The 24,329-nt window shown below is 40.5% G+C and overlaps 1 protein-coding gene across 5 annotated transcripts in view; it reads right to left on the bottom strand.

Moving 5' to 3' along the window:
• Positions 1-433: 433 nt before the first annotated feature.
• The window catches only part of LOC134220733 (GTPase HRas), a 36,489-nt gene continuing 12,593 nt past the window's right edge, over positions 434-24,329 (bottom strand). For all 5 annotated transcript variants that reach the window (XM_062699834.1, XM_062699831.1, XM_062699832.1 and 2 more), the window contains 3 exons: positions 7,750-7,890; positions 7,571-7,686; positions 434-7,510 (listed from right to left, as the gene is read on the bottom strand). In XM_062699834.1, the coding sequence (XP_062555818.1) occupies positions 7,334-7,510; positions 7,571-7,686; positions 7,750-7,890 (434 nt within the window). In that variant the 3' untranslated portion in view covers positions 434-7,333. The remainder of the gene's footprint in view (positions 7,511-7,570; positions 7,687-7,749; positions 7,891-24,329) is intronic.

The raw sequence follows: 24,329 nt of genomic DNA, 5'->3' as shown, positions 1-24,329 counted from the left end.
CACATTTTTATTTATCGCGGTTTTGGTTTTCAGTGAGTTTGAGCGAGCGTTAACATCAAGATACTATTTGTCATGCCATAGAGCTTATAATCTAAATAGGAAGCAGTTTTTTGAAACATAAAGTTGCAATTGGTGATTTAAAATGGAATTTCGTCAAACGATAAGTGTTTCAGTAGTCAATTTGAAGTGTTGTATAGGTCCAAATATAACGTGCTCCAAACTATGTCGACTGATCAACTTGGAAAATGAGCATTATGTTTCAATTCCTTTTTATTTCTATACAAACAACCTCCGTTTAAAAAGCTTTTTTTTTATTGTCTTTATTAATGAGGTTTTCGGCCCTTGACCGGTTCACCTCAACAGTTTAAAAAGCTGTATAAAACATTCATGCTTTCAAAGCTGTCATCATGTATTTAAAATGAAAATCATAATGTTAGATTACATACGTTTCATAAATTTTATTTATTCAATATTTTTCTACATTCGGGTCATTAGCAATGAATATCTTATTCATTAGTAGGCTATCTTTCTTAAGCGCACTGAAAATTTGTTTGAGCACACACTTGTTCACTACTAGAAAAATGAACCTAGTTTTTTTTGTTGCACTCTGATAAACCACTAATGCGTAAGCATTCACTGTATTCTTCTTCTTTACGCTACTTAAAAGGATTTAACTAAATAATTTTAAAAGGACTCTGTTCTTTATTTTATCATAATATTCTAAATCTCATAAGGGGATATCCATAAATTACGTAACGCTTAGTGGGTGGACCTCAAGTGTGACGAGACGGTCCATATAAAATTTTCAGATGCTCCATACATAAGGGAGAAAGAGGGAGGAATTGGAAATGGTATTTTTTGCATTACGTAAATAATGGATCTTCCCTAAGCATATAATTTAAATGGTACTTAGGCGGTGAGTTTATATGTGCATATGTTCCAGCACAATTCCTGAACCTTTTGACCTATTTTAACCAAGTTTGGAATACATTTTCTTGTATGATTTCTGAAAACGTCGTAATGCAAACAAGAGATTTTTGAATATTTCCTTTCGATTATGTACTACGAAGCTGTACTATTGGTTTCATCGAATTGAGTGGCGAAGGCCAAATAGCCGCAGATTTCTTAGCGAAATGAAAAGTAAACAAAGAATAATTCATCTTTTTCAAACTTACGGACTTTGAAAAATTGTGCTTTTTAGCATATCTAAAAACTTGCATACCACAAAGAAGTTTCGTATTTTTTAAACTGATAACTAATGTATTTTTATACTGCAATTCTTGCCTTTCGTTCCTATTTTTTTTACAATAAAGAGATATTTTTCTTCGTGAGATCTCTTTTTTGTTTTTAGTACTGGGTGTCATTCCCTCAATTGAGCTCAAATAAACCATTTTCCCCACAAAGGAATAGGAAGGAATAACCTTTGGGAAAAATGCTAGAACAAAAGTTTTCTGACATACATAGCTGAAATTAGTTGAAAACTAAAAGAAAGTTTTTGATTGTAAATCAATTGTTTAAAATAGTTTCACTATTTTCACTTACGCATTTTTTTATGTAAGCAGCTTGATAAAATTACAAAGATAAGCAAAATATTGATTATCGTTGAAACAATTTGATGAAAGTTGGAAGGTGCAATTGATGGGGCTTTACTACAGCTACCATGGGAAGTAAAGGGTTAAACTTGAAAGTGATAGTTAAAAAAAACTTGGTCGTGAGAATTCGCGAAGTCGAAGCAAATCCTGCTCTTCCCTCCTATGGGGAACCCCATTGCTATCTGTCAGAGTTTGAGTGAAACATGGTCGCTTTCTCCGCCTCTCTGTTGCTCTACTGTAAAAACCCATAAAGAACTGTCATTGGTTGTGTGAAGAATTTTGCTTCGACTTCGCGAATCGCTGTGGTTACCAATAAGACAAATAAAACATCTATCAAAAACGATTCGATGTCTTTCAATGGTAATCTTGCATTGTGTGCAGGGTTATTCGGTAATTACAAAACTGTTAATTTTAAGTTTAGTTTGAGCTTAATTCAGGAAACGAGACCCAGCCTTCATGTGTTGAAATAAAACTGTATTTTTATTTCCAACACATGTTGAGACATACTATTTTGTTTTGTTTTCAATACATAGATGGCAAAATCAAACTAGTTCTTCCGAGCCAAGCCGGGTACATACAGCTAATTACCAATGACGCATGTCTGTATAACCATTTTTGAAATTTTTACAATATATATATCGGCGATTACTTCTAGATCAATCCTGCTACCTTACTCTAGTTACTCGCTGCTTAGTTTTCAATGCGGTTTATGCAGATTGTGCAGTGCAAATTATCTGCTCAGTTCGTATTGGATTGTTAACTGATTAAACCAACAAATTAATATCGATGTTTCCTGAATTTCAGTAATAGGGCTGGGTTTGAGACTAATCAAATTGAATGTTGGAGATACTAGTAATGTAGGCGAATATTCCTTCAAAGATAATACACTATTAGAAGAACTGGTTCTCAATGTTAATATAGATTGATCAATTATTGTTTTCCCTCTTTATTTGACAGGTATACTGAGTACATATAAGTATACTTATTTACGCATAACCGTAATACCTGTAATGGTTGTTGTGTTGTTTGTTTATTTGAGACATTTTACACGTTACAATGTATTCATGTCGTAAAAAAAATCGCACATTTCACAATTCAAATATGTAATGGTGTACTGTGTATGCAAAGTACTGCCACACATAAAACTAACAAGCATTTTGATCAAGAAAGGCCTTAATATGTATCATTGCAATTAATTCCTCAAATATGCTGTGCATGAAAAATGCTATGCATATATAAAATATGTACGCATGACATGACACGCAAATTGAACTCTCTAGAAATAGGAACTGCTAGCAGCCATAATTAGTATATTAGTATACAATATGATCGTAGCAGAAGAGAATAAACATAAATATTCAATCTGGGTATTGTAACTTTTTCAGGTTTGCCATAAAGTCGTAGACTGCAACCCATCGACACAAAAGATAGTGGCGAAAAGGAACGTTACCACATATAACAGACAACTAAATAATTTTCACAAAATGTACATTTCTTGAACATACTCAACAAATGACGCATCTTCTTATATCTTGTTTAAGACTTTGAAAATGAAAACAGGCTCTAAAGACTTGCCTGTAATTTTAAGAACTATCCATGAAATCGGAGGATATTCCAGAACCTTCAAGGGAACTAATGCGGGGTTTTTGAATATTTATGAAAAATAATTTAGGTTGTCAAATAGCAGAAGTCCCTGAGATTAAAATTTAATTGTTGTACCCAGAGCCGTATCGGACTACCAGCCTTCTTGGCGATATCCTTACAAAAGAAAATAAAAATGCAAAAATTTAACATTTAGATAACAAATTGAATCTCATCTAAAAAAGTAAGGTTAGATGCTTTAAATGTCATTCAATAATCCGAAGAGTACAAGAACCTTGCTCCTGAACGTTCATGTTGGTTGCGCAAAATCCTCCTGATTTTTTTTTCAATTTGGTGATGTTTTTTTTTCTATTTGACAAATTATGTAAGGGACATTCCAGAGCCGTGTCAGAAGTTCAGAAGGTTTTTTTTCAGAGCCTACGCACTGCTAGGTCTAGCAGAGTCAATAAAATCCAACGCTGAAATGCGACGATCGATGATCGGAATCGTTATCGGGCCCTATTCGGATCAAGGAAAATCCAATTCTGGAGTGGGTCTGATGGTGGTTTGAAACCACTACTGGACCTCGTTGGGTTAATAAAATTCCTATTCTTGTGTGAGATGATCGATGATAAGAATTGCTATCGAATCTAGTCGAATCAGGGAAAAAACATATTTTGGATTGTGGTTAAAGGCCGGAATTTCCATTGGACCTATTCGGATAAATAATACAACTTTAAAGTGGGTCTTTCGATGAGTTGGTTGTGTTTGGTTGATCGATGTTCAAATCTGTAGTGATTGGATTGGTTGGTGGTTAAAATCACCAACGGATCTACTTGGATCAAGAAAAATTCAACTCTAGACTGAATCTGTGGCTGGTTTGGAAGCACTTCCTGCACATAGTTCGGTTAATCAAAATATTTAACTCTGTAGTGGGTTAGCAGGCTTCGGATTTCTCACTCACTCACGCGACAACAGATCGCTCCACCATACATTTTATCCGGATAAATTACAATGCGATAAACTCCGGCACAAGCGATGGTGCGAAAAATTGTTATTCCTCTTCCCATGTTTCGCGAAAATTAAATGCTGCTTACTTTGCCTCTCCAAACTGATTGAATCTGACGATGCACCACGATAAGTAGGAAGTTCAATTTAGCAGTTTTTCTTTCTATTTTCAATCAGTTTATGTGGTGGCGTGGTTATAGTGGGCGTTTTAAACATTTTAAAATTGTTTTGGGTTCGAATCCCGTATCGGGCCTTAATCTTTGTAAATATGCTTGTAAAATTTATCTGAAGGAAGCGACGAGAAGGAAAAAATTGGGTGGATCAAAATTAAATTATCAGGCGAGCTGGCACTCACGAACTTATCACCCGTCATTCTATCCGGATAAAAATGTTGTGTGAGAATACTTTCTCACAGGGGAACATGAAAAATCACACTCCGCTAAAGGGATTAATTCTAGGTTTTTATTCATTTGAGTGAGAATTCCGAAGCCTGTGGGTTTAGTAGTCAATGGTCGGAAATCGCCGTCTACCTCAGGGCCAATCAAGATTTGAATATTAGAAGAAAAAACACGAAAGAACCGGAAATTTGGAAACTACACAAAACCCTCTACTCCCAGGTGTTAGACCAAAAATCATTTCTAAATTTTTGGTGTTCGGTTTATTGTAATCCTTTAAAGATGTAATCCTAAAGAAATCCACTAGAAAAAAATTGAATAAATTCAAACCAATGAATTTGAGTGTAAATTGACCCCCCTGCTATTGAAACATTTCGGTTCTGGACGTCTCTCGGTGGCCCAAATAATGGCTAAAATCACAGATAACAGATATTCAGGCTGGTATACCATACGTGCGTAAATAACCGCAACCGTTGATTCAAATGCATCCAACTTTCCAACACGTTTGGCAATCGTTTGGAGATGGCGCGATGATCATTACTGTGTAAAATGCAGCCTAAATATAAATGTCACACGTATTGGCTTCGTTCGACGGTAACTTATCAGTTGCGTCCATATGTACTTCTGCAATCAGTTGAGTAGATGGCAGTAGTGAGTCAACGTATATCATTTCAAAAGTTTACACAAGATTTCCAATAAAATTTGTTCTAGCTTAAATATCTGTTATCTGTGCTAAAATTTAAAAGAATACGATGCACGCATTGTTGGTATTAAAGTCCATGATTTCCAAATACCTTTTTCAATATGATATTTTTGGACTTTTCCTTATTCAACTGACCGACTTAGGAAGTTTCTAAAAAATCTGAATATAGCAGTCAAGACTAAAACCAATCCATAACATATTGATGTGGAAATAAAGCAATATTTTTTTGTTTAATCAACATATATCTACCATTGGACCAACTCATAGTCAGTTGAGTTATTAAATGGCCTTAAACTAATTAAATTTGCCTATTTCTTATAGCGTAATTCTTGATTTCAGCGCCCCCTCAAGACCGACGCCCTTGGCGGGGGCCAACCTAGCTAACCGCACGCTACGTTGTACCGCTGGTTATACCTTTCTTATCTTATGCAACCTTTTTATCATTTGCGGCTAGCAAAAATATAGTTGTTATAGCTTTGCTTCCTATACTAATATAACGCGCTTGTTTGTGATTGATTGAGATCAGTACCTAAACAGCTGAAAACACAAATAAATGACATAAATATGACATAGTGGTGTTTTGGATTCTGGCACGTTTCTTATTCAGCGCTGGGGTCAATCGTTTCGATCCTAAAATCCAATCTATCTCAAGTGTATTAACAAGACTTCAGGTAAGTTTGTTATAACAATATTTAACCCTACACACAGCGGATGTAGAAGTTATATATTTCGTAGTAATGCTTGTAATTTAAGCAGATCGTAGACACAGAACAGAATCGTTTAGCAACACAAGTTCTTGTGTTGTTGTGCGGTCGTTGAAGGGATAACAAATACTTTCCCATGCGTAGACAAAGTTAGGGTCGATGTATCGGTAATAGTGGTAATAGTGACAGGTCCAAGTAAAAATTATATCTAACGAAGGACAAGTAATTTAATTCTAATGTACATCTGATAAGGTCCAAGTCAAAACAGATAGCAATACATGTTTTGTAATCTAATTACATCGGCAGCTAGTCTTCCTTCTGGACTTTATGGAAGAAATAGTGCCAGTCGTAGTGAAACTAGCTAACATCTGCTCCTATAACAGTGCATATCATTGGATTCTATTGATATTCACTATTACAAGTGCCAATATGATTGGTACAAGGCAGTCATACAGTTGAGAGTATAAGTTTGTCTTTCAATATTTTCCCGGAAAACTCGTTTCGCCCATTCGCCTATTATGAGATAGTGCTGTGCTATAAACAGGGTGCCATCGATAAAATGACAAACTTTGAATTTGACAAAAATAAGTTTAAAACCCTGAATTGGAACACCTTTCTTACTCTTAAATTTGATACATTTGGAAGTTCTATTGTAACTATGTCAATTTGAGTAGCTTGCAATCAGAAATTTTAAAAAATCGAAAGTCCGCACGCTGCTGTATGTTATCCAAAATCTAAATCCTATTTTTTTTAAATATAAACGGTTTATTTCTCACGACTAAACTTTCAACATGTTATATCTTTGAAGGACACAAGAATTGGGCTATTGGATCGCAGAAATAAGAATTAGATGTCTCTGAAATTACTGGGTAAAAACGATAAAAGCATTGTTTTTTTTTTTCATTCTTGTATCAGATAGTTCTTATTCCTGTAATACTGGCCGTTACTCTATTTCCTCTTCAAAGATATAAAATGTTAATAGTTGAAATGCAAGAAACAATCCGTCAATTTTCTAAGAAATTAGAAATCCAAATGATTTTGATTTCGAATGAAATACAGGATACTGAGATGCGTGCGCAACTCAGAAGCTCCGAGACACAAATGAGAACCACATCAAAAAACAGTTGCAAACTACTCAAATCAGCTACTACTTTACTAGTTCAAGTTTTAATCATTATTTCTAGTGCATCATCCTATCGTTGTTACCCTGTAGAATATATCCCCGAAACGAATTATTCAAAGCCAACCACAGTCAGACTTTCATTATTGCTGGTACACCACTATCACCGGTACAACCACCCTAATAGACGACAATGAAAATACGGGCAGCGTTCGTTTTTTTATACAAACTTACAACAATCGACACTTGAATCGGCGACTAGAACCGAGTTTATTGTGCTTCCGGTTTTTCTTCCCTCTTTCTTTGTCCTTGCGGATCTCACGAACGAGGGTGTAGAAGGCATCATCAACTCCCATTCGCGTCTTGGCGGACGTTTCAACAAACGGTACACCGTACTGCTTGGCCACCTGAAATCCATTACGAATGAAACGATTTTCATCACCTCTTTCTAAATAATATGATCATACATCTCTAGCTTGGTTCATGTCGACGGCCCACGCCTGCAAGTCGCATTTATTTCCGACTAGAACCATTGGTACTTCTTCTGCATCTTTGACGCGCTTGATTTGCTCACGATAAGTTCCTGTTCATAAAAAATATGTTGGTTTAACTACCGTATACAATTTAATTAAATACATTTGTTTACCTATATCTTCGAAACTTTTGGCACTGTTGACAGCAAAAACAAGCAGAAAGCCTTCGCCAGTCCTCATGTATTGATCTCGCATCGCGGAGTATTCTTCTTGCCCTGCTGTATCTAGAATATCTAATAAACACGTTTCGCCATCTGTAATTATTGAAAGTAAAAAAAAAGTTAATTCTCCAATCGAAAATAGCCTTAAGGTCTTGTCTCATATTCCAAATTAAACTTCAAAGTATAGATGCAACGAATATAGGAAAAAAAATGCCGCATAGTAATCTCCATTGCGGTCTTTCTTTGGCCTAGTGGTATACTGGGGCAGCAGGGAATATGTCCAAGGGCTTGACGATCCATCCCCAGGCCATCTGCGAGTTGTGGGGCTTGCCTAGGATGTGGTGGGGTTTGACAGTGGGCCCTGTTAAACCTCTATAAAAAGCTGCATGTATCCGCAAGTAGGCCCCACCAAAGCGACCGTGTGCCGCTCAAAGCGCACAAGCCCAAGTCCTGGTGTTAGGTGGGACGCTAAACAGCCCTGACACGACGGCCCTCAGACGAGACAGGAGGTTTGCGCAGGCCATAAAGCCGCCTAGAAAACCAATCATTACGAACAATATAAGAGATAATGCGACTCGATATAATCGGCAAAGACCTAGGCGACGAATACAGGATCACGATTGGAAGCTTGGAACATGGAATTGCAAGTCGCTAGGTTTCGCAGGTTGCGACAGGATGATCTACGATGAATTACATCCCCGCAACTTCGACGTCGTGGCGCTGCAGGAGATTTGCTGGACAGGACAGAAAGTGTGGAAAAGCGGGCATCGAGCGGCTACCTTCTACCAAAGCTGTGGCACCACCAATGAGCTGGGAACCGGCTTCATAGTGCTGGGTAAGATACGCCAACGCGTGATTGGGTGGCAGCCAATCAACGCAAGGATGTGCAAGCTGAGGATTAAAGGCCGTTTCTTCAACTATAGCATCATCAACGTGCACTGCTCACACGAAGGGAGACCCGACGACGATATCCACAAGGCCACATGGAGATCACCTAACCAAGAAACGGAAAACCAAATCGACCACGTTCTAATCGACGGTAAATTGTTCTCCGACATCACGAACGTCCGCACTTACCGCAGTGCGAATATTGAATCCGACCACTACCTCGTTGCAGTATGCCTGCGCTCAAAACTCTCGACGGTGTACAACACGCGTCGAAGCCGGACGCCGCAGCTTAACATTGGGCGGCTACAAGACGGTAGACTAGCCCAAGAATACGCGCAGCAGCTGGAAGTGGCACTTCCAACGGAAGAGCAGCTAGGCGCAGCATCTCTTGAAGATGGCTGGAGAGATATTCGATCCGCCATTGGTAGCACCGCAACCGCTGCACTTGGCACGGTGCCCCCGGATCAGAGAAACGACTGGTATGACGGCGAATGTGAGCAGTTAGTGGAAGAGAAGAATGCAGCATGTGCGAGATTGCTGCAACACCGCACGAGGGCGAACGAGGCACGATATAAACAGGCGCGGAACAGACAAAACTCGATTTTCCGGAGGAAAAAGCGCCAGCAGGAAGATCGAGACCGTGAAGAAACGGAGCAACTGTACCGCGCTAATAACACACGAAAGTTCTATAAGAGGTTAAACCGTTCACGTAAGGGCCACGTGCCACAGCCTGATATGTGTAAGGACATAAACGGGAACCTTCTTACGAACGAGCGTGAGGTGATCCAAAGGTGGCGGCAGCACTACGAAGAACACCTGAATGGCGATGTGGCAGACGAAGATGGCGGTATGGTGATGGACCTGGGAGAACGCGCGCAGGACATAATTCTACCGGCTCCGGATCTCCAGGAAATCCAGGAGGAGATTGGCCGGCTGAAGAACAACAAAGCCCCTGGGGTTGACAAACTACCAGGAGAGCTATTTAAACACGGTGGTGAGGCACTGGCTAGAGCGCTGCACTGGGTCATTACCAAGATTTGGGAGGAGGAAGTTTTGCCGCAGGAGTGGATGGAAGGTGTCGTGTGTCCCATCTAAAAAAGGGCGATAAGCTGGATTGTAGCAACTACCGCGCAATCACATTGCTGAACGCCGCCTACAAGGTACTCTCCCAAATTTTATGCCGTCGACTAGCACCAACTGCAAGGGAGTTCGTGGGGCAGTACCAGGCGGGTTTTATGGGCGAACGCTCCACCACGGACCAGGTGTTCGCCATTCGCCAAGTACTGCAGAAATGCCGCGAATACAACGTCCCCACACATCATCTATTCATCGACTTCAAAGCCGCATATGATACAATCGATCGGGACAAGCTATGGCAGCTAATGCACGAACACGGTTTTCCGGATAAACTGACACGGTTGATCAAAGCGACGATGGATCGGGTGATGTGCGTAGTTCGAGTTTCAGGGGCATTCTCGAGTCCCTTCGAAACCCGCAGAGTGTTACGGCAAGGTGATGGTCTTTCGTGTTTGCTATTCAACATCGCTTTGGAAGGGGTAATACGAAGAGCAGGGATTAACACGAGTGGTACAATTTTCAATAAGTCCGTCCAGCTATTTGGTTTCGCTGACGACATAGATATTATGGCACGTAACTATGAGAAGATGGAGGAAGCCTACATCAGACTGAAGAGGGAAGCTAAGCGGATCGGACTAGTCATCAACACGTCGAAGACGAAGTACATGATAGGAAGAGGTTCAAGAGAAGACAATGTGAGCCACCCACCGCGAGTTTGCATCGGTGGTGACGAAATCGAGGTGGTAGAAAAATTTGTGTACTTGGGCTCACTGGTGACTGCCGAAAATGACACCAGCAGAGAAATTCGGAGACGCATAGTGGCTGGAAATCGTACGTACTTTGGACTCCACAAGACGCTCCGATTGAATAGAGTTCGCCGCCGTACCAAACTGACAATCTACAAAACGCTAATTAGACCGGTAGTCCTCTACGGACACGAGACCTGGACGATGCTCGTGGAGGACCAACGCGCACTGGGAGTTTTCGAAAGGAAAGTGCTGCGTACCATCTATGGTGGGGTGCAGATGGCGGACGGTACGTGGAGGAGGCGAACGAACCACGAATTGCATCAGCTGTTGGGAGAACCATCCATCGTTCACACCGCGAAAATCGGACGACTGCGATGGGCCGGGCACGTAGCCAGAATGTCGGATAGTAACCCGGTGAAAATGGTTCTCGACAACGATCCGACGGGCACAAGAAGGCGAGGTGCGCAGCGGGCAAGGTGGATCGATCAGGTGGAAGATGACTTGCGGACCCTCCGTAGACTGCGTGGTTGGCGACGTGTAGCCATGGACCGAGCCGAATGGAGAAGACTCTTATATACCGCACAGGCCACTTCGGCCTTAGTCTGAATAAATAAAATAAATATACTGCCCCCACTCGTATAACAGTCCCATTTGACTTTTCATCACTTTTGAGTTAACCCATGAGTGAAAAAAATACCATGTCATGTGCGTCCCATATTAAAAATATGTACTCACATAACAGTCCCACCAAGAATTTTCATGACCTGATTACACAAAACTAAACAATGTTTCAATCAAATTAAATCTATCGAATGATAAATTTCAACAAGATCCGATAACGTAATGAAAAAAAATTAGGCCCTCATCAAATGTTACTCTTGACAATTTTTGAAAAACTAAGTATGCAGAGTGGCTTAGAAATACCATATCTTTATGCCCTCCAAGTTTTATTCGATTCTGAGATGGTGCTGCCAACCGCTGGTCGAGTTAGCGCAAAATTCGTCAATAATGCAAAAATGGTAACACGACTAAGAAATTTCGGACTGAATAACTGTTAAGTGCTTAAGGTGCTAAGATGCGAGGAGGAAATGTCCCAGTAGGGGATGTAATACCAGAGATGAAGAAATCGTCATGTTCGGCCGAATAAGCCAAATAATGCGCCTCTCCCGAAATTGGACGTAATTGTGTACTACCATAGTGTTGACGGAATGAATGAACTAGTGGAAGAGTAGGTATCGACTAAAAGGTTGTGGATCATTGCTACGATATCATAGTTTTGACCGAGACTTGGCTAGACTCTGGCAAAATTTCAAGCTACGTTTTGGGAAATGAGGGATGAGGTTTTTCTATGTGGTCGAAATTCGAATAACAGTATCAAAGCGACAGGAATTGACATCAAAATCGCTGTAAGTTCCACGATGAAAGTAACAGTAATCGAAGATGATTTGTTTAACACAGTGAAGCAAAGTTGGGTAGCTATTCAGCTCGGTGGTCAGAAACTGTTTATTTGTGCGGTGTACATTCCTTTGGCACGGCACATGCTGGGTAAAGCGTACCATTGGTACTTCGCGTGCCTGAACTCCTATCCCTACCTCCTGGTGGTGCTGGCCGGGATACGAGCAACCTTAGGGAAGATCGGGTAACCAACCCCGGTGGGAGCTATGGTCGTATGCTAACAGGGCAGGGAGGGGTTTGCTCCTCTACGGAGGTGCAAATCTTACTGAGCGTCTGTTCTCCATGTCAGGATTGCCTCAAACAGCATCTGTTTTCCATGTTAGGGGCGGCTGATCATCGTCCGAGTGCCAGCGAGGGACTTTAAATGAAACTGTGCACCATGGTCCTCCGGAAATTAAGGGAATTTGGTGTCAGGGCCTGCAAGCCAGCCTTAAAAAAACATACGCAACGAACAATCAACAAAAGAGTACGGACCGGAACCATCGGCGAAGACCACTGCGACGAAAAGGGACTAGTGATTGGAAACTCGGTTCGTGGAACTGCAAATCTCTCAACTTCATCGGAAGCACACGCATACACTCCGATGTACTCAAGGACCGTGGATTCGGCATCGTAGCGCTGCAGGAGGTTTGTTGGAAGGGATCAATGGTGCTAACGTTTAGAGGTTATTAATCATACCATCTAACAGAGCTGCGGCAACACACACGAGCTGGGAACAGCTTTCATAGTAATGGGCGATATGCAAAGGCGCGTGATCGGGTGGTTGCCGATTGATGAGCGAATGTGTAGGTTGAGGATCAAAGGCCGGTTCTTCAACTTCAGCATAATCAACGTCCATACCCCACACTCCAGAAGCACTGATGATGATAAGGACGCATTCTACGCGCAGCTGGAACGTGAGTACGACAGCTGCCCAAGCCACGACGCCAAAATCATCATAGGAGATTTGAACGCTCAGGTTGGCCAAGAGGAGGAGTTTAGACCGACTATTAGGAAGTTCAGCGGTCACCGGCTGACGAACGAAAACGGCCTACGACTAATTGATTTCGCCGCCTCCAAGAATATGGCCATTCGCAGCACCTACTTCCAACACAGCCTTCGGTATCGGTACACCTAGAGATCACCACTGCAGACAGAATCGCAAATCTACCACGTTCTGATTGATGGACGGGACTTCTCCGACATTATCGACGTCAGAACATATCGATGCAATCAAATTGGAGAAGAAACTGAGCGGCATATGCTTTTCGCGTAACATGCGAAGATGGATAACAGTTTTTCGCACCATCGCTGGTGTCGGAGTTTATCGCACTGAAATTCCTCCGGATAAAGTGGATGGTGAAGAAATCTGTTGAGAGGTGAGTGAGTGAGAAATCCGAACACTGACTGCGAGATTTCTAAGACAAGTTACAATTTTTGCACAGAAATTGAATGCGCGATTGATTGCTATGAACCCTTCAAACAACCCTTCTTTAAATTGTAGAATTGAAATCTTACCACCGATTCTAACTGAGGTCTTCTAATTATTGTGCATGTTTATTCATACCGAAATCTTAAAACAAAGATAATCTGTAGGGGTAGCGGGGGTAAAGTGAACAGGCGGGGTAAAGTGGGTAACTGCTTGTTTATCCCCTATTTATGGATTTATCGTATAATTTTTCACCATGCTACACCATAAATTAAGCATTTCATGCTCTCCGAGCTATTTCAAATCATGAAATATCTATTTAATAGCTAGATTTTAGCTAAATTCTGCGCGCTTTCGCAAAATGCTTGTTTGATGTAATTTCGGCACTGTTGCATTTAAGCCATGAAAACTCGGAGTTGGTAGTTCTAAACCAAAATATCGTTCACATCGTTCATTTTGCTTGTTATGAAGCGGAACTGGTTGATGTAAGATAGTTTTTTAACTTTTTTCTTAGTTTAGGTGTTATTTGAAAAACATGTAGCTATGGGGGGGGAAATGCTTATCTAATCTTCCGGTCAATGTCATCATATAGTGCATATACTCCTGTATATATACGATTGTGATGCATCACCAGTGCTACGATGTGCACGTATTACCTGGCAATCTAACTGCATTGATTGTCTGCCTTTTCAGAATTCCCAATAAAATTCCGTTGAAATATCACAAATGATGGTAATTGTTTGTGGAAAAGGAAAGGAAAGTGCAGTGGGTACTGGCCAAGTTCCCCCTGGCGGTGCTAAAATGATAAGCGGGAACAATGCCTAATTTCATTTAAATCTTTTAGTATCATTAGTGATTAGCACACGTTATTATTTTATGTGGGGGGCAAGCATGGAACATATTTTTCAACGCGGGTGTCAGGCGGCTGACCCATGCTCGACCAAAATAGTAAAATTTAGCTAGAATATTCAATTTTGTTTGATTGTTTGCTATTGAATTTTATATCAGAAATCGCGAAAATACTTGAAATAAAACTTTGTCAAATGTTTAGTATAATTATCTTTAAAAGGCATGGTTTGATTTTTGTATTCGATGAACCTAGAAGAATCGTTTTGCTCACGATTTGTTCAACGGATATTTGTTGATAGATTGAGGTTAAGAAATCGTCTGTAAATTATTTAAAGAATAAACTGTAAATAAAATTGATATTAGCATACTCTTTCGACAGCCGGCTGGCAAGAGTTTAAATAAAAACAGGTAAACAACATAGCCTGTGGGTCGAATTGCCAGCTTGAGGCAAACCTCCATGACCTACCTTACCCTACCAAACCACCAACTCCGTAGAACTTATGAGGGCGTCGCCAAGTCGGGGGCCTCTCGTTAAGTAAGCTCTACATCAACATTTCCTTTCCTATCCCTAGTTACGGTAAAGATGGGCGTGGCCGGGAGTAGTAATCCTCATGCTTATACCATTTTTATCTTAGATTGGAATCAAGGGTAACTCCCCACCTTGATTTCCGATAGCAATCTGGATAAGGATTCCGTAAGAAACATGAGTATCACTAGTGTCCAATCTACGAAGTATACCGTAACAACGCTAACGCTAACGCTAACGCTAACGCTATTTGAAAAACATGTAGCTATGGGGGTAAATTGGTCATGTCGCCTGGGGGTAAAGAGAGCAATGTTCTGACAGAGAAATGGAGATAAACTAGCTCAAATTTCAACCTCAATCGGTTCGGTTGATAGTGGGATAATCAATCAGGGGTGAAGAAAAGGGGGATCTGGTCATTTACGATCCACACACACATTTTCGCACAATTTCTACATTCCTGAGCGAATATTTCCAACGCACCTCATTCATGGAAACATCCATATCTCAGATGATTGTCATCCGATCTGTGATATCTATATATCAATCAACTCAGTAAAAGCTCTAGTTTCTGTAAAAGAGTATAACAATGGCCAACATTTCATCCATTTTAATAATATAGGCGCACAAAATCTAGCATTTTTGCCCTCAAATAATCCGGAATTTATCCTGCGGCCAGAACATGATTTTTAACCCATTTTTCAAAACTAACCAAAAAATTCCCTGCCAAACCATGCCAAAACCAAAGGAACCTGGTAATATTTCACTGAGCAATGATGAATTGAATATTTAAAACAATCCCGCCCTATCATTTTGACCAAGCCCGGTACGTCTGCTTGTCTGTGATAAAATGAAGGGTTTATGCCTGCCAGGTGACATTTTGAATATTATTGAGAATATGTATTTGGTTTAAAATATGTTGATCGACTTATTTGCTTTATTTACAATATTGTTCACTTTACCCCACCGTCTGATCATTTTACCCCGCCTAAAATAAAATTGAACTATTTTGGACTAATTTTAAATGATCAAAACAACATATGTTTTCAAATTTTTTTCACAACAGGCTTTGTTAACCAATAAGATAAGCTTCGACACACCTGCATTGAACAATGCAATTTCTTAATAGCCACTTGATAATCAGCAACAGTTCATAGGGTGTCCAATTTACCCCCACCACCCCTACCAAATATTTCAAAACAGTTAGCTTATCTTCTTATATATAAAAATGAAATGGTCTGTGTTCGTATCCGCATAACTCAAAAACGGCTGGATGGATTTTTTTCATTTCTTCAGCAGAAACATTCGTTATAGTTTCCGACGGGTTTATATGATATTTCCTCATGCGAAAATTACGAGTAAAGTTTAGTAAATCGTGAAAAACTGAAATGAAGATTCGTATGGAAATTTGGCATGGGAATATTCGCCTACTATGCAGGACAACGTCTGCCGGGTCGACTAGTTCCTACTAAAAATCAGGAATAACTAAAAAATGGTCATGGAAAATAATTGAATTGAACAAAAAACCTCCGACCTTCAATACAATTTACATATAAGGAAGGTGGCAGTCAGTAACAGTGCTCCACAAGTTTGCTACAAAGTGTAGCTCTCCCGGGCATCGTTCCTAGGAAAGCAGCATTCGATAGCACATCTCACATCTCATTGGAAAATAACACAATGAAGCACGATATTTCGACGCGTGTACTGGACTTGATTGGGGAAATGTTATCGAAAAAAGAAATATCAGTAATTCTTGGAAGCTCATCAAGTAGTGCAAGACCGAACGAAAACTGTCTCTAAGCAATGGTGAAATTATTTCTATTTCTATCGTTAATCGTTGCTGATTTTCTTGGTACAATTAGAGACTCCAGGCTACCAAATAATTGGCTTTGCGGATGATATACTTATTATGGTGTGAAGTAGATATGTATAATCGAATGGAAATTTTCCGTAAATTCCATCGTATAATGGAGCAAAAAAGATATTTCTCGGGTACTTTTTCAAATCGGCGTATGTAACATTTTGATCAAGCTGAGAAAATGGGCTTGGAAGTTTTCAGATTTTATTTTTATTCCTATTTAGAGACTAAACATTTTAATTGCAATTGAATTCACCTCAACGATACATTATGAAAAGGTTCATCGTCACTGACTCTGACATCTGCACTGCGTGTGAACATTTCAGTTATTTTGATAAAAATTTATGTTACAACGTTCTGCAACCGATAAATACACATACGTCGTTTTGATAAGTCAGCATGACCGAGGTCATGCTACTTTCGTCGAAATGTTGCTCCGTCAGCTGCATTGTTGATACGTCGAAATGTTGCGTCAAGTTCAAACGTTTCATGCACATGCGACAAAAATGTTGCAACACTTACAACACGACGTAACAACATTTGATGCAGAAAAACAACGTAAAATGTTTTTCTTAACGAAAATCTTGATATACAAGCAACAAGCTTAATTTTGAAATCAGTGATGAAAAAGTACAAACTTTTTAAAGTACATTTTCTGCTAAGCGGTGTATGTGCAATATTTTCAATAATGATGTTACACCGTTTTGCAAAAAATTGATTTACATTTTTAATAACACATTTTCATGTAGCTTTGAAGATATACACATTTTTAGATGTATTTTATACCATATGCTGTTGAAAACGGGTTTGTTTACAATTTGCGACATACGTCGTTTTGAAAAAGTACCCGAGATTTTATCCTAGATACTTCCAAGACCACTGTCTACAAAAAAAAAACAAATTAATCCACCGTTGCGATGGTGGTACCTTCCTCCCTTGAGAAAAACACATTAAAGAGGAAAGAGGTCAAAATAGCACTTTAGGGAGATTGATTTCATTATTATTAATATCTTTATTAATGAGGTTTTCGGCCCTGGACCGGTTCGCCTCGTGTTGATTTCATTATTTCCATCATTTTTTTTTTATTTGCATGGATTTTAATGCATTCAGCCATTGCACGGTGGGCCACGCCGGGAAATTAGGAGGAAAAAAATATGTTCACCTTGAAGATGATATTTTAGGAACAAAGTGTCTTCAGCAAAGTCAAAGTTTATTATTTAAGCTTTATTTTGAAGTTTGTTACTATAGGGTGGTCCAACTACATTTTGAGATAAAATTTTTAACTTCTATATTTTATTTTAGCATTGTACGATGATCCTTATTTAATTTTGAGGCACTTTGCTAAAGAAACCATTGTTGTTCGTCGTTTGTATCATTTGTTATGATAATTTCATATAATAATGTTAGGGTGACCCTGAAAAATCAATATTTTGATTGTAACTTTTTAGTTTTAATGTTTATTGAAATGACTTCTTCTATAAAGTTTTAAAGCAGGGCTGCCCAACGTACGGCCCGCGGGCCGGATGCGGCCCTTAGCTCCATTGTTTGTGGCCCGCGACGTGTAACAAAAATACTTCATAACCGGCCCTGAAGTTTTTCTATCTGGCTCGAGAAGCTGCTTCATATTAACTGTAAGTTATTACTAATCAAAAAATTAAATCCGTGCTAGCACGGAGTCGAATAATCCAGCACGGGCCAGTTTTGTTGTTAATGAGATTTTGGCAATACGGATGAAACCTTTCCAGAACGGAGAACTTGAACTTGTTGAACTTGCGATATCGTGTGCTCTAAAGAAAAAGCCTCCTTCAGTAGTATAAGTTTCTTGTAAAGCACGATAAAGAGTTAAAGTTCTCACAGAAGATTTAAATATTACGTTTCGTTTAAAATCTATTTGCTTATGATTCTACCTGTTCGTAAAGACTACCGGTATAGACCTGAGAAAAGCTGTTATAAAGGAGCTTGAACTCTTCTTTGAAAACTTAAGGCCAAACAACTGGCAAAGCTCCGGCAATGACAAGAAAAAACACGGGCGTTGTGACATTGTTAATTAGTCACAAAAGTTATTCTGTGATTTTTCTCTGTAAGTTGATTTTTTCATTTTCATTTTTCCAGAAAAGATCTATGTGTAAAAACGATCAATATTCGTGATGTAGCGACGCTCGTTATTAAGATAAGAAAATCAGATTTACCTAAGCGAGGAAACTCAACCACCACTAGTTCCAAATTATGTTGACGGAAATGGAAACAAAATACAGTGATATTGATAATGCTCTCGTATCTTTGACAAATTTAATTGTCGAAGCCAAAGGCATTGAAATTCCTAAATGTGAAATGAAATTCAACTCCATTATTACTGACGACGAACTTCAGCTTCTGATCCGTATTAAAAATGTGAGGCGAAGGCAATACCAAAGAACTCGCGATCTCGCGTTGAGAGTTATTTGGCGAGATTTGCAAAATGAAACGTTTCGCTATTCTGAGAAATACCAACTTTGAGATTAATGCCTCGAAGTTGGATCCCAGTTCGAAACCCTTTTGGAAATTAACGAAAGGCTCCAAAACCTGCTCAGCAGTTCGAGCGTGCCCATAATTTTAGTCTAGGTCTCACTAGTCCAATGGAGGATCAGGTTACACGGAGCTTCAAAGACATTCTTAATCAAGAGAATGTTTTTGACCCTTCGTTGGGAACTAATTTAGATGAAGTGAGATCTATTACTAGAAAATTTAAAAATATGAAAGCCCCGGGCGATGATGGTATTTTTTAGATACTTATCAAAAAACTTCCTGAGAGCTCTTTATCCTTTTTAAACTATTTATTTAACAAATGTTTTCAATTGGCATACTTTCCAGATAAGCTTGAGCTTGAGCTTGATTGACTGCTCGTAGTTGCTACTCCATTATGACCAGATCAGCTGTTCTTGCACAGGGAACCAACAGATGTTTGCATGCTAGCACACATCTTCAATGTACAAGTACTGGTGATCTCATTTGTTAGGTCATACTGGCGCCTGCCACGTCAGAATGCAAGTCAATGTAGGGAAGGGGGAGGAAATGATGATGCAATCACTCGCCCACTGCAAGCCGAGTATACCTCTGCACTTGTCACGAGTTCATGCGGAATTTTTGGGTTAGGTTCGAGAAGCAGAGGTCCGTCTTGGTTAACGAGCTGCTAATGTGATAGATAGGAGTAGGCAACTGATGGAATTTCTAATTGGATGTAGGAAACGAGATCTATAGTTCATTTCCAATTCTAGCCGATTACTGTTAGAATACTCAAGTTGAAGGTATAGGAGGAATAGTAATGGAAACGGTATGGAAGTCCATTTCCAGTTCTAGCGATTGCTAGAACATGAGAAATATAGAGAAAGATACAAAGTAGGATAATCGAACGGACCTGGGATTGAACCCACGACCTCCTGCGTATGAGGCAGAAGCAGTAGCCATATGACTACCAAGCCCGCTTTCAATTGGCATACTTTCCAGATAAATGGAAAAACGGCAAAGTTGTTCCAATTTTGAAGCCGGACAAAAATCCAGCTGAGGCTTCTAGTTATATCGCTCAATCAGTTTGCTTTATTCAATAAACAAACTGTTTGAAAAACTTATTTTAAATAGAATGATGGTTTATATTAATGGCAATTCTATCTTTGCTGCCGGGCAGCAGGGACTATGTCCAAGGGCTTGACGATCCCTCCCCAGACCATCTGCGAGTTGTGGCGCCTGCCTAGGATGTGGTTGGGCCCTGTTAAACCTCTATAAAAAGCTGCATGAATCCGCAAGTAGGCTCCGCCAAAGCGCACAAGCCCAAGTCGTGGTGTTAGATGGGGCGCTAAACAGCCCTGACACGACGGCCCTCCGACGAGACAGGAGGTTTGCACAGGCCCAATAAGCCGCCTTTAAAAACAACCATTACGAACGACATAGAAGATAATACGACTCGCTACAATCGGCAACGACCTAGGCGACGAATAAAGGATCACGATTGGAAGCTTGGAACATGGGACTGCAAGTCGCTAGGCTTCGCAGGTTGCGACAGGATAATCTACGATGAATTACACCCCCGCAACTTCGACGTCGTAGCGCTGCCTGCTGAACAGGACAGAAGTGCTGGGAAAGATGCGCCAACGCGTGATTGGGTGGCAGCTAATCAACGCAAGGATGTGCAAGCTGAGGATAAAAGGCCGTTTCTTCAACTACAGCATCATCAACGTGCACTGCCCACACAAAGGGAGACCCGACGATGAGAAAGAAGCGTTCTATGCGCAGCTGGAGCAGACATACGATGGATGCCCAATGCGGGACGTCAAAATCGTCATCGGTGACATGAACGCTCAGGTAGGAAGGGAGGAAATGTATAGACCGGTCATCGGACCGGATAGTCTGCATACCGTATCGAACGACAACGGCCAACGATGCATAAACTTTGCAGCCTCCCGCGAAATGGTAGTCCGAAGCACTTTCTTCCCCCGCAAGAATAACCACGAGGCCTAATCACCTAATCAAATAACGGAAAACCAAATCGACCACGTTCTAATCGACAGTAAATTCTTCTCCGACATCACGAACGTGCGCACTTACCAAAGTGCGAATATTGAATCCGACCACTACCTCGTTGCAGTATGTCTGCGCTCAACCATTACGCTCAAATTTTTATATCCCACAAAGACTTTTGCGAAATCGAACTTTATTTGCCTGTAGTAGTCATCGTACAAACTATGCGAAATTCGGACCCATAAATCAAATGATGGCTGCTTATAATAAACATTGCAATGCTATTGATTTCACTACATCTAAGACTAAATTGAAACAATACTTGCGTACTCAGTAAATGCTTGGTGTGTATAATTTTCATATCGGATAAAAGTGTTTAGTAATTTTAAGTAACGGGGAACTATATTATAAGACTAAATCTGTATCAAACGGTCTACAAACATGATTGACGACAATAAACAAAAAAAAACTCTCGACGGTGTACAACACGCGTCGGAGTCGTCCGCCGCGGCTTATCATTGGGCGGCTACAAGACGGTAGACTAGCACAAAACTACGCGCAGCAGCTGGAAGTGGCACTTCCAACGGAAGAGCAGCTAGGCGCAGCATCTCTTGAAGATGGCTGGAGAGATATTCGATCCGCCATTGGAAGCACCGCAACCGCTGCACTAGGCACGGTGGCTCTGGATCAGAGAAACGACTGGTATGACGGCGAATGTGAGCTGTTAGTTGAGGAGAAGAATGCAGCATGGGCGAGATTGCTGCAACATCGCACGAGGGCGAACGAGGCACGATACAAACGGGCGCGGAATAGACAAAACTTGATTTTCCGGAGAAAAAAGCGCCAGCAGGAAGATCGAAACCGTGAAGAGACGGAGGAACTGTACCGCGCTAATAACGCACGAAAGTTCTATGAGAAGTTGAACCGTTCACGTAAGGGCCACGTGCCACAGCCCGATATGTGTAAGGACATAAACGGGAACCTTCTTACGAACGAGTGTGAGGTGATCCAAAGGTGGCGTATGGTAATGAACCTAGGAGCACGCGTGCAGGACATGCGACTTCCGGCTCCAAATCTCCAGGAAATCCAGGAGGAGATCGGCCGGCTGAAAAACCACAAAGCCCCTGGAGTTGACCAACTACCAGGAGAGCTGTTTAAACACGGTGGTGAGGCACTGGCTAGAGCGCTGCACTGGGTGATTACCAAGGTTTGGGAGGATGAGGTTTTGCCGCAGGAGTGGATGGAAGGTGTCGTGTGTCCCATCTACAAAAAGGGCGATAAGCTGGATTGTAGCAACTACCGCGTAATCACATTGCTGAACGCCGCCTACAAGGTACTCTCCCAAATTTTATGCCGCCGACTAACACCAATTGCAAGAGAGTTCGTGGGGCAGTACCAGGCGGGATTTATGGGTGAACGCTCTACCACAGACCAGGTGACCAGACCAGCCGCATATGATACAATCGATCGGGACGAGCTATGGCAGCTAATGCACGAAAACGGATTTCCGGATAAACTGATACGGTTGATCAAGGCGACGATGGATCGGGTGATGTGCGTAGTTCGAGTTTCAGGGGCATTCTCGAGTCCCTTCGAAACGCGTAGAGGGTTACGGAAAGGTGATGGTCTTTCGTGTCTGCTATTCAACATCGTCGGGATATATCAAGGGCTTTATTTATTTCCGATCTTCTTCAATCAAGAATTGATTCCTCCTATTTGCTCTCTCTTTTGAACCTTAATGCGCCATGTCGTCAGCTTAGGTCCAGTTCTTTTTTGTTCCTCCAGGGTGCTCGTACAAATTATGGACATAACGAGCCATTCACTAGTATGAGCCGTATCTTCAATCGATGTGCTACTGAATTTGACTTTCACCTTTCTCGTCCCAATCTTCGGAAAAAGTTTTGCCGAATACTTGCCGCTTCTAACACAAACACCCTTTGATAAATAGTTAGTCAGGATAGACATTAAGTATTCTTTGATTGTAAAATTGAAATAGTCTTAAGAAATATTGTATCTGTTGGAAATTGTAATTTCTGTTGATATAAAAGAAGAGGAGGTTTTGCGCCCGCTTGAGGAAGGGATTTTGCTCTACTCCAGTGGGCTTTCCCTGCTCCAAATAAAGAATAAAGAATAAAGAATCGCTTTGGAGGGAGTAATACTAAGGGCAGGGATTGACACGAGTGGTACGATTTTCACGAAGTCCGTCCAGTTATTTGGTTTCGCCGACGACATTGATATCATGGTACGTAACTTTGAGAGGATGGAGGAAGCCTACATCAGACTGAAAAGCGAAGCTAAACGGATTGGACTACTCATCAACACGTCGAAGACAAAGTACATGATAGGAAGAGGCTCAAGAAAGGTCAATGTAAGCCACCCACCACGAGTTTCTATCGGTGGTGACGAAATCGAGGTGGTTGAAGAATTCGTGTATTTGGGCTGACTCGTGACCGCCGACTGGAGTTGCTCTTCTTGATATAGAGAAAGCATTTTACAGTGTTTGGCATGAAGGTTTGATTGTAAAATTGATGAATTTTAATTCTCCTCTGTACATTATTAAACTTATCCAAAATTATTTATGAGATCGCTCACTGCAGGTAAACTATCACTCAATAAACAATTCTAAATCTGATAGATTACACAGGGGAACAAAATTTAACCTTTTGCGGGTCCTCAGAACCAATCGACGTGTCTTCAGTAGATTTTGGCTCGCTGAATCCGAATCTGTCCTCAGGTATGCTCTAACACGTCCAAATTTTGAGATATAGCTAGATTAATACCGCTAATTTGAATAAATTGGCATTTTTCGAAGGACTTTCATGAAGTATTTAAACATAATTTTAGGTCAATCAATACCCGAATCGGTATTTTCACGTTACAATTGTTTTCTATTCGGTTTTCCTTGAATTGAGGTTCGGTGAATTTAATTTAAAAATATTCCATGCAAGTCCGTTTCAAAAACTTGCATGCAAACGCCATCACCACCAGTTCGAAGCCACCAAAAATTCAACAACATGCGGCCAGAGGAACTGGGATATGAAAATGTTGAATGAAGTAAAGAGATACTAGTCAGTTTGTAAATAGGATATCTGTTCCATTATTAATAACATGCTCCTATATCAATAACATTCGCAAAACAGGCAATTTAGGCTCAATTTTTGCCGTGTTTTGTTGTTATCCGGCGTGCTACTGCTAAAAAAAATCACAAAAATGAGAAATAAAACAATTTGCGCA

The sequence above is a fragment of the Armigeres subalbatus genome, chromosome 3, assembly GCF_024139115.2.
Source record: "Armigeres subalbatus isolate Guangzhou_Male chromosome 3, GZ_Asu_2, whole genome shotgun sequence".
NCBI classification, from domain to species: Eukaryota; Metazoa; Arthropoda; class Insecta; order Diptera; family Culicidae; genus Armigeres; species Armigeres subalbatus.
The sequence above is the reverse complement of the archived record's forward strand: the minus strand, read 5'-3'. Positions and strand labels throughout refer to the sequence as shown.